Source organism: Macaca nemestrina, chromosome 8 (assembly GCF_043159975.1).
Source record: "Macaca nemestrina isolate mMacNem1 chromosome 8, mMacNem.hap1, whole genome shotgun sequence".
NCBI classification, from domain to species: Eukaryota; Metazoa; Chordata; class Mammalia; order Primates; family Cercopithecidae; genus Macaca; species Macaca nemestrina.
Window position 1 is genome coordinate 131,322,081 of NC_092132.1, and position 19,496 is coordinate 131,341,576.

At 49.0% G+C, this 19,496-nt stretch overlaps 2 protein-coding genes across 3 annotated transcripts in view; both read left to right on the forward strand.

Annotated features, from left to right (window-relative positions):
- Positions 1–13,060, forward strand: part of LOC105482065 (tumor necrosis factor receptor superfamily member 10D) — a 28,715-nt gene extending 15,655 nt beyond the window's left edge. The window contains exons 3-9 of one of the 2 annotated variants that reach the window (XM_071068498.1): positions 1,434–1,547; positions 2,894–3,005; positions 4,033–4,283; positions 4,859–4,890; positions 5,409–5,495; positions 10,397–10,469; positions 10,640–13,060. In XM_071068498.1, the coding sequence (XP_070924599.1) occupies positions 1,434–1,547; positions 2,894–3,005; positions 4,033–4,283; positions 4,859–4,890; positions 5,409–5,495; positions 10,397–10,469; positions 10,640–10,770 (800 nt within the window). In that variant the 3' untranslated portion in view covers positions 10,771–13,060. Of the gene's footprint in view, positions 1–1,433; positions 1,548–2,893; positions 3,006–4,032; positions 4,284–4,858; positions 4,891–5,312; positions 5,496–10,396; positions 10,470–10,639 lie in introns of both variants that reach the window. The other variant, XM_071068497.1, reaches the window with a different exon arrangement.
- A 2,631-nt stretch (positions 13,061–15,691) lies between these two features.
- The window catches only part of LOC139355607 (tumor necrosis factor receptor superfamily member 10D-like), a 29,124-nt gene continuing 25,319 nt past the window's right edge, over positions 15,692–19,496 (forward strand). The window contains 5 exon segments of the mRNA XM_071067439.1: positions 15,692–15,778; positions 17,055–17,229; positions 17,454–17,561; positions 17,749–17,904; positions 17,907–17,956. Of these exon segments, the coding sequence (XP_070923540.1) occupies positions 15,692–15,778; positions 17,055–17,229; positions 17,454–17,561; positions 17,749–17,904; positions 17,907–17,956 (576 nt within the window).

The following is a 19,496-nucleotide window of genomic DNA, read 5'->3' on the forward strand; positions in this document are numbered from 1 at the left end:
TCATGGTTCTTTATTCCATAGGGATACGTTGGATGATTTCTGTCAGTCAGGCACCATGCTAATGGGGATAATTATAAGAGGCCCTGCCCTCATGGAACCTTTTCTCTGGGATAGTATTAAGATACACAGATCAAAATAGCAGTCAGAAATTCCTGATAGGAACCATGAAGAATAATTAAGTGATGAGTGAGACGGAGACGAGGTTGGTGGGGCCTCTCGAGGATGGTGATTTTGGCCAGTATCCAAAGTTGGACAAGGATAGTTGTGCAGAGAGCCAGAAATAGTGCTCCTGAGCAGCCTCCCTGGGAATGACAGCCGCAGGGTGCAGGGGCTGGGGGATACTGAGCAAAGACAGGGCCACCATAGTGAGTGGAGAGCAAACAGGTCAGGTGGACCAGCATGGGCAGATCACATGTAGACGAGGTTGGATTTTATTTTGTTATTTTATTTTATTGTTTTTTTTTAAAAAAAAGTAGACTGGGCATGACGTGGTGGCTCATGCCTGTAATCTCAGCACTTTGGGAGGCCGAGGAGGGTGGATCACCTGAGGTCAGGAGTTTGAGACTAGCCTGGCCAATATGGTGAAACACCATGTCTACTAAGAATACAACAAATTAGCCGGGTGTGGTGGTAGGTGCCTGTAATCCCATCTACTCGGGAGGCTGAGGCAGGAAAATCGCTTGAACCTGGGAGGTGGAGGTTGCAGTCAGCCGAGATCGTGCCCCTGCACTCCAACCTGGGCAACAAGAGTGAAACTCTGTCTCCAAAAATAAATAAATAAATAAAATATTCCTTTTTTTTTTTTTTTCAAGAGATGGAGTCTCTCTGTGTCGCCCAGGCTGGAGTGCAGGGGCACGATCTCGGCTCACTGCAAGCTCTGCCTGCCGGGTTCACGCCATTCTCCTGCCTCAGCCTACCGAATAGCTGAGACTACAGGCGCCACCTGGCCAATTTTTTGTATTTTTAGTAGAGACGGGGTTTCACCGTGTTAGCCAGGATGGTCTCGATCTTCTGACCTCGTGATCTGCCCGCCTCGGCCTCCCAACATGCTGGGATTACAGGCGTGAGCCACCGCGCCCTGCCAAAAAAAGATAAAACATTTCAAATATTTATATTGATTACACATTGAAATGTAGTGTTTTGGATATTTTAGGTTCAAAAGTAGATTGTTAAAATTAACTTGACCTTTCTTTTTACTATTTTAATACGGCTGTCATAGAATTTGAATTTTGCGTGTGGTTTGTATTATATTTCTGTCAGCAGTGACAGTCCAAGGTGTGTAACAGATGCAGAACTGATGACAAGACGAAGCCTAGAAGAGTGGATTTCTCCGTCTGGATTCCACTGAGGGCCAAAAGAGAAGTTTTCCAGCCACTGCCAGCCTCTGGGAATTCTGTGGTGACTCATTCATTGGCTTTTCTCTCCTTTCCCAGGATTTCATAGATCAGAACATACTGGAGCCTGTAACCCGTGCACAGAGGGTGTGGATTACACCATTGCTTCCAACAATTTGCCTTCTTGCCTTCTATGTACAGTTTGTAAATCAGGTACAGAATGTGTGAACCCCTTGCCCAGAGGTGGAGTGCATAGTGATGAGGTGGGTGGGAGCTGTAGCTGATGTGAGTCGGGGAACCAAGTTCTAGCCCAACTTGGTCTTCATCATGCCCCGTTCCATGATTATGACTGGTTGATTGGAAAAAAAAAAAAAAGAAAAAAAGATTTCTTTTTTTTTTTTTAGACAGAGTTTCGCTCTTGTTGCCGAGGCTTGAGGACAATGGCATGATCTTGGCTCACTGCAACCTCCGCCTCCCAGGTTCAAGCGATTCTCCTACCTCAGCTTCCTGAGTAGCTGGGATTACAGGCATGCGCCACCACGCCTGGCTGATTTTGTTTGTTTGTTTGTTTTGAGACTGTGTCTCGCTCTGTTGCCCAGGCTGGAGTGCAGTGGCGCCATCAGGGCTCACTGCAAGCTCCGCCTCCTGAGTTCACGCCATTCTCCTGCCTCAAGCTCCTGAGTAGCTGGGACTACAGGCGTCCGCCTCCACATCCGGCTAATTTTTTTTGTATTTTTAGTAGAGACGAGGTTTCCCCGTGTTAGCCAGGATGGTCTTGATCTCCTGACCTCGTGATCCGCCCTCCTCAGCCTCCCAAAGTCCTGGGATTACAGATGTAAGCCACCAAGCCAGGCCAGTTTTTTGTATTTTTAGTGGAGACAGGGTTTCTCCATGTTGACCAGGCTGGTCTCGAACTCCTGACCTCAGGTGATCCACCCACCTCAGCCTCCCAGAGTGCTGTGATTACAGGCGTGAGCCACTGTGCCCAACCAAAATCTTTTCTATAATGCCTGGCAACTGGCTGGGAACTCCTCTGAACTATTGCCTGCAAGGGGGTGGGGGCGTCATTACAGCACAGAGGAGGCCTGGCCCAGTGGACAGGGCTGGGTTCCAGTGGTGGCACGGGTCTGCTCCGGGAGCAGGCTGTTTCCTCCCGGGCTCTGGGCTCCTGGCAGGTGCTCGGGTTCACTCAGCCTTCAGGTTCTCAGGCCCCTTCCTCCTCCCAGTCAAGGCCGGGGCTTTTGGGAAGTCCCCCAAGGGCTGCTCTCCTTGCAGAGTCTCTCAGGTGATGCCCTTGCGCCTCCCTTGCTACTGACCTTGCCATCTAAACAATGCTTTTCTCCTGATCTGATGTAATAAATAATCACGGTCCTTTTGTATTGGTCCTTATGTACAGGGTGGGTGTCCTGTATGAGTCCCGAGTATGCTGGTGCAGAAACCGGCCCTCAGAACTCCTTGGTGAACTGAGTTGAGCTGAGTGGGAGGGGATGGGGTGGTGAGGAAGGGTGGACTGACATGTCAGGGAAACTCATTCCCAAAACCTTATGCTCTGTTGTCAGGTCAAACAAATACAAGCTCCTGCACCACGACCAGAGACACTGTGTGTCAGTGTGAAAAAGGAAGCTTCCAGGATGCAAACTCCCCTGAGATGTGCCGGAAGTGCAGCACAGGGTGAGACAGCAGCCAGGGGCTCCCGACAGCTTTCAAGAACCTGAAAAGACCTGAGTCACCGAGTACCTCTGTCTCACCCCTGACCCCATGAGGCATCCCTGAGCCTATGGGATTTCCTGAGCCTGCGGTGGCCCCTCCTGGTCCATCTGCCTGTCCCCACCCCTACCCCCTGCGGCAGTCCCTTCCCATACCCTCCCTAACACGAGTCCCTTTGGCCAGGCTGAATTGTTCACTGGGCACAGGAGGTGACTTTCTAGGTCCCTTGAAATTTTTCAGGGGACCTAGGAAATGTGATTTCCTTTTGAAATCAGAAGAACACACTTGAATCCAGCCTGGCTTGTATTTGTCCTTATTCCAAATTGGTTTAAAAAAAATGTAATTTTAAATATTTTTTATGCAGGTGGAGACCCATAAAGGAAAAAGTGCCTGTAGCTCACAAAAATCATAATGAGGCTGTGGGTGGAGCTCCCTTAAGTTCCCATGAGGACCTGAGCCCACCCCGCCGGCCTCACTTCTGGCCCCTGACTTCTCAATAAGTCCTTCTTTTTCCTATTTGGGTTTTAGGGGCAAAGAGTAACTTGCTCTTCTCTGGCCCTCCACTGTTTGCTGTGATTGGGAGGACCCAGCAGCAGACAGGGTGGGGCGAGGGCTCACTGGTACTGTGGGTTAACTGGAGGAAGGGGCTCAGCTTGTGGCCACAGGGGCTTGTGATCTTCCCCTGGAGTGTGGCTCCTCCTAAGGCAGCCTCCCCTGCAGCCCAGGGAAGCTCCGTGTGTGCCCAGCACGGAAGGCTCCTGGAGCTGCAGCTCTGACCCCAGAGCAGGGAGGCCGAGGGGCTGAAGTGCGCATGCTCAGACCCTTCCCCAGCCTCAAGAAGGGAGCATAGGGGGACCCTCTGCTGACACAAGGAGCCTGTCCTCCTCTGACATCTTCTCAAGGACATTAGGCAGGGAGGGTGGCTCCTCTTTCATCTCACCTGGCCAGCTTTCCATCAGGAGTCCCCGTCTCCATCCCTGTGTGTACCCAGGTGTCCCAGAGGGATGATCAAGGTCAGTGATTGTACGCCCTGGAGTGACATCAACTGCACTACATCAGCTGCCAGTTCCACTGAGAAAACCCCCGCGGTGGAAGACACAGTGCCCACCAGCCTGGGGACTCCTGACCTTTACGGTCTCATAGCCGGCGTCGTTACAGTCTTCATCATTCTGTTTGCGGCTGCGTTTGTTTGCATTTTACGTCGGAAGAAACTCATTTCTTCACTGAAAGGCATCTGCTTAGGTAGGTGCTGGCTGAGGGTGGGGGCGCTGGACACTGTCTGCCCTGCCCCCTCCCACTCCGTTCCCACAGACAGTAATCCCCATCCATGCCCCTGGTCCAAGTGTCTCCAGCCTGGTTCGATCTTCCGCCTTGTGATCGCCCCATCCCCACATCCCGTGTATCCCCCAGGACCCTGGTCTCATCGCCTCTCTCGGGGCTGGGGGTCCCCTCATCTCCCAGCCAAGTGTAGGAGGGCAGGGCCAGTTCCTCCCACCTTCAGGCCCAGCCAGGCAGGGGGCGGTCGGCTCCTCAACTGGGTGACAAGGGTCAGGATGAGAAGTGGTTCTGGGATTTATTCAGCCTTGCTCAGAGCAGAACATAGAGATTTTCCACGTGTTGGTTTTTACTCTAGTTCCCCTTCTCATCCCCCTTCCTCAGGGTGTCCCCGAATTGCAAGGCCCTATTCCTGTTCCCAGCCCCAGGGCTCCTTGTCCAGTGTCCCTGCCCCCAGCCTACCCCTGTGCCCCGCTGTCCTCTGGGAGGGAGGTGCTGTGTGGGCCCCTCCCTGCCTGCTAAGGAGACTCCTTCTCTTGCAGGTGGTGGAGGGGACCCCGAACGTGTGCACAGAGTAAGTTGGTTTCTCCAGAAACTGGGGGCTTCATGGGTTCAGGAACTGCTTCCCGTCCACTGGCGAGCCTGGGTGGACACAATTCCTTGTCCTCGTAGCTGCCCTGACTCTCTGACGTGGCCTGGGGTATCTGGGCTGACTGTGGGGGACACATGGCCATTTTGAGCAGCACACAGACTGGCGGGCCGTGCTGCAGCCCCGTCCTTCCTGCAGCCTGGGTGACACCGTCACTCCACAGCTGGCCCCGTGGGGATGGGGTGCCCACCTGACCCACCTCCGCAGTGGATGCTGGATGTGCTGAGCCTCAGCTGCCTGGGGTGACCTCATTGGGAGGGATTGGGGATGGCAGGTCCAGCTGCCAACTGGGGACCTTGAAGCTGAGCCCTGGGTGTGGACTGGAGTGGGCTGTTTGCCTTCCCAAGGTCTTTTTCCGGCGTTCACGTCCTTCACGAGTTCCTGGGACGGAGGACAATGCCCGCAACGAGAGCCTGAGTACCAGATTCTTGCAGCCCACCCAGGTCTCTGAGCAGGAAATCAAAGGTCAGGAGTCGGCAGAGCCAACAGGTGTGACTGTACAGTCGCCAGAGGAGGCACAGCGTCTGCTGGTGAGTTGAGGAGGGACTGTGCCATGCCTGGCCTGCTGCCTGCACAGGACTTTGAGGACAGTGGGAGATGGCAGTGCCTCCGCTCTCCTGGCCCAAGGGGACATGAAGCCTTTGGGAGAAGGGACTGCAGGGGATGGAGCAGCTGCACTGAGGTGGTGACTGTGCCAGTCTGCAGGACATCTGCTTCTTATTCCTTGTCCCCAGAGCCTGGATCTCCACAGGCATACAGTGGGTGTCACAGGGTTCGTTGATGACTGACTAAGGCTGCACAGTCTCCATCGTGTGCTCCTAACAGAACTCAGGGAGCCCCTGCTTGAAACTGCAGAAGTTTTAAATGTACTTCAAAATTCTCACTACACTGCACATACTTCATAGTAAATCTTTGTCCAGATTTCTGATCAAGTATGTAAGGAGGCTTCTGGGAGGAAGTAGGATTTCTCAGTCAGTGCGTAGAAGTGCTTTTGTATTACACAAACACATACATCTAGTTATTCACTTGGATTCACCAGTTTTGATATGACATTGAGTAGGTGTGAAATCTGGACACACATTTTCTTTTTGCTTCGAAAGTTCTTTCCTTCAAGATAAGATGATCCTATCTAATATCTTATGGACTTTGAAAGAACGATTTGGTTTGTAGCATTCACCAGTGGAATGTAGGTGCCATTTCTTTTGCAATGCTGCGTGAAGGGAGGAACTCTGAATTATTCTGAGTCATTGTCTCCTTCCTCCTCACCTGTTTAAGAAATGATTCTCCTATTGTTTACTGCTTTTGGCTCCTCTTTGACCACTTGTCAAATACTTATCTGGACAAGGATCACTTTCCACCCGTTTTCTTCCTTTCCTATAACTACACCGCATGTTTTTTTTAAATGAAGTATAAAAAGGGAAGAAAACAAACAAAAAATGTCAACAATTACTCCATGCTGCTGAACCGCATTGCACCTTTATTTTGTAATTTGTAGAGATCTGATCTTGCTATGTTGCCCAGGCTGGTCTCAAACTCCTGGCCTCAAGTCATCCTCTCACCTTGGCCTCCCAAAGTGGTGGGATTACAGGCATAAGCCACTGCACCTGACTGCGTTGCACATTTTTTGAAAGTGGTAAATGCAGAGCCACACGTCTGCCACACTACAGGAAGGTTCTCAGTCATAGTGGTAGTCCCCCAACACTTCCTCCAGCCCCAGACCTTCTTAATTCAGGTAAATGCAACAGAGAATATCTTGTGATTCTTTGTGGAAATTTTTATGCATATGCCATGTATATTCATACAAGCACGTACATTTTGTTTACATTACAGGGATTATGTTACATATAATACACTGCCAAAGGAAACTTGTTTTCATTTTTTCTTTTTCCTTTTTCAAATTTATTTTGATTCAGGAGGTGCATATGCAAGTTTCTTACCTGGTTATATTGTTTGATGCTGAAATTCGGGGTATGAATGATTTTATCCAGGTTGTGGGCATAGTATCCAACAGTTAGTTTTTCAACCCTTCCTCCCCTCCCTCCCTCCCCGCCCTGGTAGTCGCCAGTGTCTATTGTTGCCGACTTTGTCTTCGTAAGTACCTGATGTTTAGCTCCTACTTATGAGTGAGAACATGCAGTATTTGGTTTTGCGTTCTTATGTTAAATCACTTAGGATGATGGCCTCCAGCTTCATCTATGTGGCTGTAAACAATATGATTTCATTCTTTTTTATTGCTGTGTAGTCTCCCATGGTGTATATATACCACATTTTCTTCATTCAATCCACTGTTGATGGGAACCTAGGTTGATTTCACGTCACTGCTATTATGGATAATGGTGTCTGTCTTTTGGTAGAATGATTTGTTTTCCTTTTTTTTTTTTTTTTTTTTTTTTTGAGATGGAGTCTCTCTGTCACCCAGGCTGGAGTGCAGTGGCACGATCTCAGCTCACTGCAAACTCCGCCTCCCAGGTTCACGCCATTCTCCTGCCTCAGCCTCCGGAGCAGCTGGGACGCCACGCCCAGCTAATTTTTTGTATTTTTAGTAGAGATGGAGTTTCACTGTGTTAGCCAGGATGGTCTCAATCTCCTGACCTTCTGATCCGCCTGCCTCGGCCTCCCAAAGTGCTGGATTACAGATGTGAGCCACTGCACCCGGCTACACCCGGCTAATTTTTGTATTCTTTAGTAAAGACAGGGTTTCACCATGTTGGTCATGCTGGTCTTGAACTCCTGACATCGTGATCCACTTGCCTTGCCTCGCCTCACAAAGTGCTGGGATTACAGGTGTGAGCCACAGTGCCCTGCGCTACTGATTTTTATACATTGATTTTGTATCCTGAAATTTTGTTGAAGCTGTTTATTAGTTCCAGGAGCCTTTTAGTGGAGTCTTCAGGGTTTTCAAGGTGTAGAATCATATCGTCCATGAAGAGTTTTGACTTCTTCATTTCATATCTGGATGCCTTTTCCTTCTTTCTCTTGCCTGAGTGCTCCGGCTAGGACTTCCAGTACTATGTTGAATGGGAGTGGTGAGCGTGAGCATCCTTGTCTTGCTCCAGTTCTCAAGGGGAATGCTTCCAGCTTTTGCCCGTTCAGTATGATGTTGGCTGTGGGTTTGTCATAGATGGCTCTTACCATTGTGAGGCATGTTCCAATGGGAACTTTCTAATGTTTTTTAATATCCAAAAGAGCAAACACCTCTTCCATACTTTTTCAAAATGTATCATTTTACCCAGATAAAATTCACAATTAAAAGATTTCCTCCATCCTTCCCTTCTGAAAAAACTCGGCATTTTTGTCAATTCGCTTTAAAATTAAAAATTAATCTAGAAATACTGAATATTTTATAAATATAAATGTAAATATTTATACATATTTTATAAATATTCAGTATTTATATATAAATAAATACATATTTATATATAAATATATGAATTTATATAATATATATAATTATATATATTTTTAAAATTTATTATTATTATTATACTTTAAGTTCTAGGGTACATGTGCATAACGTGCAGGTTTGTTACATATGTATACTTGTGCCATGTTGGTGTGCTGCACCCATCACCTCATCAGCACCCATCTACTCGTCATTTACATCAGGTATAACTCCCAGTGCAATCCCTCCCCCCTCCCCTCTCCCCATGATAGGCCCCAGTGTGTGATGTTCCCCTTCCCGAGTCCAAGTGATCTCATTGTTCAGTTCCCACCTATGAGTGAGAACATGCGGTGTTTGGTTTTCGGTTCTTGTGATAGTTTGCTAAGAATGATGGTTTCCAGCTGCATCCATGTCCCTACAAAGGACACAAACTCATCCTTTTTTATGGCTGCATAGTATTCCATGGTGTATATGTGCCACATTTTCTTAATCCAGTCTGTCACTGATGGACATTTGGGTTGATACCAAGTCTTTGCTATTGTGAATAGTGTTGCAATAAACATACGTGTACATGTGTCTTTATACCAGCATGATTTATAGTCCTTTGGGTATATACCCAGTAATGGGATGGCTGGGTCATATGGTACATCTAGTTCTAGATCCTTGAGGAATCGCCATACTGTTTTCCATAATGGTTGAACTAGTTTACAAAATAGTTTATAAAAATATATAAATATATGAATTTATATAATAAACAATAATTATATAAACTAATAAATTTATATACAAATAAATTATATATTTTATTATGTATATTATATATATTTATCATATATAATTTATTATATATATTTATATATAAAATCTATATATACATACATAAATTTATATATAGTGAATATAAAATATTCAGTATTTCTAGATTCAGTATATTTATTCAGTATAATAATATTCAGCATAATATTTATTCAGAAATAAGTATTCAGTATTTCCTTATCAAAGGAGATAACATTTGGTGTCAAGTATTTTATTGTAACTGAGTTGTGATTTGTGTTCCTCTTCAAATCAATTATTCCTGTTTCTTATGGCTGTTTAGTATTTCGTATCCAGCATGAGTTGGATAGCCTTGTAATTCTGTTTGCTAATTTATTGCATCTGCTATGTTTTTAAGATTCCTCCAAACATACATTTCTATTTCAGTATTGTAGTTTCATTCTTAGGGATTTTAAATGACATTGAAAATAATGATTATTGTGTCTGCCCTCTTCCAAGAGTCTCGCCTCATTTTAATTTTCCATCTTGTTGCCTAGGCCAGACCTTTCTGAACCATGTTCAGCTGTGCTTAGGGAAGGCAGGTATTTGGGTCCTGATTTGATTTCTGGAGAAGACCTCCAAAGTGTCACCCTGAGGAATGGCGTTCACTTTTGGTTTCATATAGAAATTCTCATAATCAAGAATGCAACCTACTATTCTAAAAGGTTCTGAAAAAGATCAGAATTGGTGTTTAATTTTACCAAATGTCTCTCCAGCGTCTATGGAGACTGCTGTTTTATTTATTTACACTATGGATATGGTACAATATTAATGATCAAAGGTCATTTACAGTCTTGGAATAAATCATTTTGTTAGGTTTTCCTGGGTGCTCTCATATATACTCTTCTGCCGAGACTTCTGCTGGTGAGAATTGTGTAAGGAAGTGATCATTTCCTGTGAGGGTGGGTGGGAGTTGATTAGATGGGGCAGAAGGGGACTTTCTGGGGTGGTGGCAATGTTCTATGTCTTGATCAGGGGATAATTACCCGGGCATATACAGTAGTCAAAGTTGGGCAGAACACTTACAAAGTGAACATTTACTGCATGCCACTTATGTCTCAATGAGTCACCAGCACACAGAGCCCAAGAGCTATGCAGGACCAGAGGTTTGTCTCCATCTCCATGGAGACCCGAGATGGGAAGCGCTGCAGGTCTCTTGCTGGCTGGTGGTCAGGGTCAGTACTGGACTGCAGGACTCCTGACTCTGACCAGAGCATTCCTCACTGTGTGTTACAGGAACAGGCAGAAGCTGAAGGGCGTCAGAGGAAGACGCTGCCGGTTCCAGTGAATGACGCTGACCCCACTGAGAGTAAGTGTTTTGTGCCTTGAGACAGGGAATAGGGACAGTGTCCTAACTGCTGTCCCTATAGCGAGAGGGCTCTTCTGGAGCATTCACTGCTGGAAGCAGGGGGTCCCATGTCAATCCTGTGCAGATTGTCCTTGGAGCATCGAGACTCTAAATCTCTTCTCTCTTCTCAGTCAACACCTTGCTGGATGCCTCGGCAACACTGGAGGAAGGACATGCAAAGGAAACAATTCAGGACCACATGGTGGACTCTGAGAAGCTCTTTTATGAAGATGACGCAGGCTTTGCTACGTCGTCCCTGTGAAAGAATCTCTTCAGGAAACCAGAGCTTTCCTCGTTTACCTTTTCTTCTAGAAGGGGAAGCAGCCTGGAAGAGACAGTCCAGTACTTGAACCATGCCTCAACTAACTCTGCGATCCAATATGGTGCATCTTACCAAAGGTCTTAGAACTTTGTCAGTGCACTTGAAGTAATTTTTATGAAATACTGCGTGTGATAAGGAAACTGGGGAAATTTGTATAAGACTCTTGGCGGCATAGAGTTATACGATTGTGTATTAACGGTGGTTTTCGTCCAAGTGCGGTGGCTCATGCCTGTAATCCCACCACTTTGGGAGGCTGAGGTTGGTGGATCACTTGAGTTCAGGAGTTTGAGACTAGCCTGGTCAACACAGTGAAACTCCGTCTCAATTTAAAAAGAAAAAAAGTGGTTTTAGGATGTCATTCTTTCCAGTTGTTCATCATGAGACAAGTCTTTTTTTCTATTTCTTATATTGCAAGCTCCATCTCTACTGGTATGTGCATTTAATGACATCTAACTACAGATGCCGCATAGCCACAGTGGTTTACCTTATAGTTTTTTAACTTTAGAATGGGATTATCTGGTTATTAGCTGTATTTTCAGTTTAGGATATTTCTGAGTTAATGATGAGATTATCAAGACATAGTCCTATGCTACGTCATGAGCATATGGATTTATGAGGGTTCGACTTAGAGTTTTGAGCGTTAAGATGGGATTATTGGGGCTTACCCCCACCTTAATTAGAGAAACATTTGTATTGCTTATTACTGTATGCTGTATTATCTATTTTCCGATTTTTGTATAATGATGTAAGCATGGAAAAACTCTAGGAAATGCACTTATTAGGCTGTTTACATGGGTTCCCTGGGGGTGCAAATCAGCAGTCAAAAATGACTGGAAATATAACTAGTGACGAAGGGAGAAATCCTCCCTCCGTGGGAGGCACTGACTGTGTTCCAGTTCTCCCTCCTACGCCCTGAGACTGGACAAGGGTTTGATGACTGGCAACTTCTCAGGGGGCCAGCCTGTCTTACTTGATAATTTTAGAGGTATATAGCCATATTTATTTATAAGTAGACGTTTACATATGCCCAGGATTTTGAAGAGCATGGTATCTTTGGGAAGCCATGTGTCTGATTTGTCCTGCTGGGACAGTCATGGAACTGCATCTTCCTACGTGTCCACAGCAGATGAAGACAGAACTAAGTTAGATCTGAGACTGTGAAGAGTTTCTCTTTCAAGCGCCATTACCGTTGAACATTAGTGAATCTTGGGCCTCCTTTGGGCTCAGGGCAGAGCAGGTGTTTATCTGCCCCAGCATGTGCCATGGCATCAGGAGGGAGGAGTGGACAGTGCTTGGGAATGGTGTGAAATGGTTGCCGACTCAGGAGTGGATGGGCCCCTCTCCCTTCTGGTGGTCTGTGACCCTGAGTCCCTGGGCTGCATTTAGGGTAGAGATTCCTGAGCTGCATTTTAGGGTACAGATTCCCTATTTGAGTCGCTTGACTTCTCTGTAAGCATCTGATTCATCTGAGTAATACCAATTCTTAAACACTATGACAACGGAACCTCAAATGGGTGACACATTTGTCCTTGTGTCACATTCCATTATTTTATTTAAGAACCTCAGTAATCAGTGTAGCCTCGTTCCAGCAAACCCTTCTCCACAGCAGTCCAGTCGTGGTAGGATAAATTACAGATGTAGTCATTCTAGGGGTTTCAATCTTTTCCATCTCAGGGCATTGTGTGTTTTGTTCCGGGACTGGTTTGGTGGGACAAAGTTAGAATTGTCTGAAGATCGCACATGCAGAGTGTTGTGTCCGTGGAGTTTTAGGAGGGGGTGGCCTTTCTGGTCTACTCACTTCCATCCTCTCCCACTTCCATCTGGCGTCCCACGCGTTGTCCCCTGCAGTTCTGGAAGGCACAGGGTGCTGCTGCCTCCTGGTCTTTGCCTTTGCTGGGCCTTCGGTGCAGGACACTCAGCCTCAAAGCTCAGAGGGAGCCAGTCCAGACCCAGCTCCCTTGTCCCTTCCTCAGAGGCCTTCCTTGAAGATGTATCTGGCCTATTAGCCTTATCAGTGTTTAAGCTTATTCCTTTAAAGTAAGCTTCCTGAGAACGTGAAGTTGTTGGGGTTTTCGGGGGTTGGATATTTGTTTAAGTTTTGCTTTATACCGAGGTCAAATAGCACATAACACCTGGTTATTTATGAAATGCTCATATATTTATGACCAAAATAAATGTGAAACCTCATAGAAAAAGAGTTGTGGTGTTCATTTATTTCCATCCTCCCCTCCTCCTGTGACGCAGCTCTGATTGACAGGAGGCCAGGGCCTCCTTCCTGCTGGGATTCCTTCCTTGTCCCTTCTCTGCCTTCAGGCTTGGCCCGCCTGGGGGTGGGGTGGGGGGTTGGGGGGCTGGAGGTGGGGAGGGGTCGAGGTTCCTGCCTATAACTCCCTAGATTTTAAAGGGCCAGGTTCTTGGGCACTGGAATTCGCACGCACCTCCTCCCTGTTTCTCTCTTGTCTGCCCCTCCCTCTGGAGAGAGGGACAGCAGCCCTTGCCTGCATCCCCATCAGTGGACCCAGGTTGCTCAGCCCTACAGGCACTTGGGAGACCCATTTCCCGCTCCCCTTACCCTGGAGGACCCGCTCTCCCTCTCACCCACAGCTCACGCGAGGCCCAGGCATGCCCCCATGCTGTCTGCCTTCCCCAGAGGGGAGGTGGGGCTGCTCCGGGCTACCCACTGCTTCCCTCCTGCGCTGCCCATGGCCTCACTTGGAGCCCTGGGCTGGGTGAGCTGCATGGAGGCTGAGCAGCCTGTAGAGGGCAGCACACGCCGGAGCTTGCCTGCCAGCTGCTCTGGAGGCTGTGGAGGGGAGGGGGCCACAGCCCTGGAGACCTGGACCGGGACAACATGGCTTCCCCAGGGTTGGAGCTGCTTGTGTTGCCACCGCCTGCTCTCTCTCGAGGATTTAACCCCTGATCTCCAGGTCTTGGCGCCACGCAGCCGTGGCAGAAGTGGTCTTTGTTTCAAGTTTGCTCTATCCCAGACCTAACCAGGGTTTTCCTGGAGCCCACCCCAGGGCCAGTCCCTCTCAGCTAGAACAACTTTTTCAGGCGAGGCGACTCCTGAGCTCCGAGCCCACAGCCCCACTGCCTCCTGGCTCTGCCCCTCCTCCATGGGACTGCATCTTTTACACCTAAAAACGATGTGGGCGGTGAAATTTGGGTCAAGGTTAGAAAACAGCATGTTGGGAGGCCGAGGTGGGCACATCACGAGGTCAGGAGATCCAACCCTCCTGGCTAACGCGGTGAAACACCATCTCTACTAAAAATACAAAAAATTAGCCGGGCGTGATGGCAGGCACCTGTAGTCCCAGCTACTCCGGAGGCTGAGGCAGGAGAATGGTGTGAACCCAGAAGGCGGAGCTTGCAGTGAGCCGGGATGACACCTCTGCACTCCAGCCTGGGAGACAGAGCGATACTTCATCTCAAAAAAAAGAAAACAGAAAGGGGCAATTTTGGCCCAGCTTTTGCCCCATGGGGGTTGGGGGCTACATTCCTCCAGTCCCACCCTCCTCCTCTCTGGACCAACCCTGCTTTTCCTCTTGCTCTGTTCTCCCTCTTCTTCTTCCCTTTATCTTACCCAGCAGTAAGTAAGTGTCACAGGGGAGAGACAGGTTTTCTGGGCCAGTGGCACGAAGACAGTGTGGTGATTCCTCAAGGATCTAGAACTAGAAATACCATTTGACCCAGCAATCCCATTACTGGGTATTTACCCAGTGGATTATAAATCAGGCTACTATAAAGACACATGCACATGTATGTTTACTGTGGCACTATTCACAATAGCAAAGACTTGGAAGCAACCCAAATGTCCATCAATAATAGACTGGATAAAGAAAATGTGGCACATATACACCATGGAATACTATGCAGCCAAAAAAAGGATGAGTTCATGTCCTTTGCAGGGACATGGATGAAGCTGGAAACCATCATTCTCAGCAAACTATCACAAGAACAGAAAACCAAACACCGCATGCTCTCTCTCATAAGTGAGAGTTGAACAATGAGAACACACGGACACAGGGAGGGGAACGTCACACATCGGGGCCTGTCATGGGGTGGGGGTCGGGGGGAGGGATCGCATTAGGAGAAATACCTAATGTAAATGACGAGTTGATGGGTGCAGCACACCAACATGGCACATGTATACCTATGTAACAAGCCTGCACATTGTGCACATGTACCCTAGAACTTAAAGTATTATTATAATAATAATAATAAAAGATTTTTCCAAAACAGTTGTAGGTAAAGAAAAGCAGATTTATGGCCAGGTGCAGTGACTCATGCCTGTAATCCCTGCACTTTGGGCGGCCAAGGCGGGTGGATTACCTGAGGTCAGGAGTTCAAGAAGAGCCTGGCCAACATGGTGAAACTCTGTCTCTACTAAAAAATACAAAAATTAGCCGAGCTTGTTGGCGCATGCCTGTAATCCCGGCTACTCAGGAGGCTGAGACAGGAGACTTGCTTGAACCCTGGAGGTGGAGGTTGCAGTGAGCCGAGATCGCACCATTGCACTCTAGCCTGGGCAGCAAGAGTGAAGCTCCATCTCTAAATAAATAAATAAATAAGTAGATAAAGTAGATTTATTAGAGAAAGTAGGAAAACGTGTAGCAAGGAGGCAATGGGCAAGCTCGCAGAAGAGGAGCTGACTGCAAAGTGACAAAGGCTTGTTGGAGATTTTATAGGCTAGCATTTATGATGACTGTTGAAGAGGGCTTCGTGCAGTACTGATAAGCCAAGGTTGCAGTGAGCCAACCTGCAGGTGTCTGATGATAGCTGAGTGTGGGAAGATTGTGAGTTATTTGCACAGGAGGGCTCTGTATCCTGGACCATGAAGAAAGGCAGACTTATGTAAACCATGAAAATCGGAGACAGGTTGAAGATGCGCACCCATGACATAGCCACAGGAGCTTTTGATGACATGGCCCAAGGTGGTCAGAGCACAGTTTGGTTTTATACTTTGTTTTTGTTGTTGTTGTTATTGTTGTTTTTGGAGACAGAGTCTCGCTCTTGTTGCTCTATTCACCTAGGAACAACGGTCTACAAACTAAGTAGCTCTTGGTCAGTCAGTAAAGAGCTGTGTATAGGGAAGTGTCCAGGTGACCCTAGAATCCAGCAGCTCCTCACCCAGTTCTAGAGTCAGTCTGAGAGGAACAGAGGCTCCCTGCTCATGAGTGTCTCCTCATTGCCTTCCTTAGGCACCAGGATCCCATATAAACGATTTCCATTTTGTAATAGAACTCTTTTGGGACTGCCCTCCCCGTTACAGCTTTTCCAAGATCACTGAAGACATCACGAGTTTTTCAGGTTTCAAGATTATTTTATGTCCCTCAGTCACAGGGGGAGCTTCAGTTAGTGTTCCATCGCAAGCTAGTAAGTCCCTCTTAAATGGAAACTTTATAGTCTAAAGGCCCAGTTCCCGGGAGGTGCTCACAGCCTTTTGCCATTAGCCCTAGTCAGTGTCCCACATAGGGCACAGAGAATGCGTCGTTACCTGCAATCTGGTTTCTAGTCTACACTGTGTGGTCCAGCCTCCAGGGCCAAGGGGCCTGAGGTGCTCTAAAGAGCTTCCTGCAGGCTTTGGTGGCTCTGCATTAATGCTGTCAGTCTTCCTGAAGTCCCTGTCCTCTCACCTCCTGCCTGGATCTGCACCCAGCACACATTCCTGACCCCACAAACTCCTCAGTGCCACGGAGACCTGGCACACATTTCTGATCCTAACTCAGGGCCTGGGGCCTGGCAGGTGCTCAGGGTGCTCCATCGCTCAAATCCAAGCCTGTGGAGAGGATGACATTTCAATCCCAGGTTTCTCATGAGCCATAAAACCTTAGTTTCTATAGCGCTATCCTCTTCTATCCACCATGTGAGGCATCAGGAGCCGACTGACCCCAAGGGTCTAGGAGTTGTGCCATTGACCTGAGTGCCTAGGCTCACCAGCTGGCACCCTTCAATACCACACATTGGGTCTGTCCTCACAGCGGCAGTGTGCTTAACTCGATGGGGAGGTAAGTGGCCCAAGGTCAGACAGCTGGACCTGGGTAGAAACTAGACTTGGGGAAATGCTTTGGAAGCCACTCCCCTGACTCCCCTGTCCCCATGGGGCCTCAGTACTAGAGCCCTGAAGGCTGGTCAGGGAGTGTTTGTGCCTTGACCATGCAAAGGGTGCCAGGCTGTGGCTGGGGATGCCCCTGGCTTTCCTCTCCCTCCTACCTACTCCTCAGCCTCTGCACGTGCCCGTCATGGCCTCTGCGTCCTTCATTCTGTCCACTCATGCGCTCACTGGGTCCCTCCTTGGTGCCAGGCACCTGCTACTGAGGGGTGCCAAGCCCCTGCCAGAGAAGCTTGGTGCTGGGTCACAGCTGCAAGGGGGCTGGAGGCAGTGGCATCAGAGCAGTGGTCAGTGAGGCCGCTGTTGGGGGAGGGAGTGGGAGCAGAAGCTAAGAGTGGACTGAAGTCCTTAAGCCAGGAAGTAGTTCAGGGTTTAACAAGAGGAGAGACAGGCGTCCCGGGGAGGGAGCAGGCTCAGGACAGGCCTCCAGTGCCGCCTTTGAACCTCACTACCCCGACTACAGCAGCGCAGTGGGAAGCGCCTCAGCTCCTGCCCCTTCTGCTTGCCACAGCCTGGACAGGACCTGGAATCAAACCACAGGCCCTGGGTCACCACTGCCGGCAAGAACTAGTTCCTCTCCGTCCATGCACCCACGCACACAACCTGGGCCCTCCCCCAGGTACTGGGGGAGGCCGTGCCCCTTTTCTGAGTGCCTGGAAGTGACTGCGGGAAGGGAGAACAAGTGACCACGCCTTTTCCTCCGGGGTATAAAAGTGGAGGCGCGCGCCAATTCTGGCAGTGTAGCTGCGGAAGCTTTTCCAGGCGCATGGGCTACGGGGACCGTTTCCGGACGGTTTCTGATTGAGTTTGGCGCTTTTTACCCAAACTTCAGGGGGACGAAAAGCCTCCACCCACCTCCCTTCTCATAGGACTTTGCGGACAGAGCGCCCCAACCGCCTCGAGCGCTCGAGCAGGGCGCTCTCTAGGAGCCAGGACGGCGTCGGGAACCACACCATGGCTGCTAGCCGCAAGACCCTTACGTTTGTTTTCGTCATCGTCGTGGTTCTGCTGCCGGTGAGTACCCGCCGCGGTCCCTGGCTGGGGAAGAGCGCACCTGGCGCCGGGAGTGGGCAGAGAGAGAGGGGGACACGGCGGGGACGCTTGGCCCGGGTCGCCTGCGGCAGGGCGTGCCGGGGCAGGACTACCCAGTCATCGGAGTCGGGAAGATTGGGGTCCCCTGGCTGGGCAGGAGCGACCCGGCCGCGAGGGAGCAGAGCGCGCGCTCCCCCTGGCTGTCGCGTGAGGCGAGGACCACACTGAGCTGTCCCGGAGTAAGTTCCAGAATCAACGGAGGGAGGGAGTCAAGATGGAAACTCCGGAATGAATCTCAGGAAGCCACAGCGCGGTTGCCTCTTTAGTTCGTTCGTTCGTTCGTTAGTTAGTTTGTTAATAACGTTAACCCAGGCCAGGCGCAGTGGCTCACGCCTGGAATCCCAGCACTTTGGGAGACCGAGGCGGGCAGATCATCTGAGGTCAGGAGTTGGAGACCCGCCTGGCTAACATGGTGAAACCCCCTGTTTACTAAAAATACAAATTAGCCGGACGTGGTGGCAGCAGCTTGTAATCCCAGTTACTCAGGAGGCTGAGGCAGGAGAATCGCTTGAACCCAGGAAGCGACAGGCAGGAGAATCGGTTGACCCCGGGAAGCGAAGGTTGCAGTGAGCCGAGATCGCGCCATCGCACTCCAGCATGGGAGAGAAAAGAGAGACTCCGTCACACACACACACACACACACACACACTCACTCACACAAATTAGCCGGGAGGACAAGAGCGAGACTCCATCTCACACACACACACACAAACACACTCTCACACAAATTAGCCAGGAGGACAAAAGCGAGACTCCATCTCTCTCTCTCTCTCTCTCTCTCACACACACACACACACACACACACACACACACACTCTCACACAAATTAGCCAGAAGGACAAAAGCGAGACTCCATCTCTCTCTCTCACACACACACACACACACTCTCTCTCTCTCTCTCACACAAATTAGCCGGGAGGACAAGAGCGAGACTCCATCTCTCACTCACACACACACACACACACACTAGCCGGGCATGGCGGCGTGCGCCTGTGATTCCAGCTACTGGGGAGGCTTAGGCAGGAGAACTGCTTGAACCCGGGAGGCAGAGGTTGCAGTGAGCCGAGATTGCACCAATACACTCCAGCCTGGGCGACAGCGCAAGACTCTGTCCAAAAAAAAAAAAAAAAAAAGGTAACTCTATGTTTACATTGTTAAACGTGTTCCTTGGAGATCGATTTAACAAACAGCCAGTGAAAAAGCTGTCCAATGCTTTTTTTGCAACTTTCACTTCCTCTGCCCTGAGAGTGGCAGGAAGCGGTTAACCAAGGTGCTTGCAGTCAGTGTCTTCCACTGTCACCCGTGTGTCCCCTCTGCATCCCACGGGCAGGACCACAGGCTGGCCCCTTCCTTCAGCATGAAAGGTATAAAGTTCTTGTTGTGAGTTGGCTTTGGAAACTGAGATTGGTGGTGGGGTGCGCAATAAGGACATATTATAAATAAAATGTGCAGACCGCCAGGA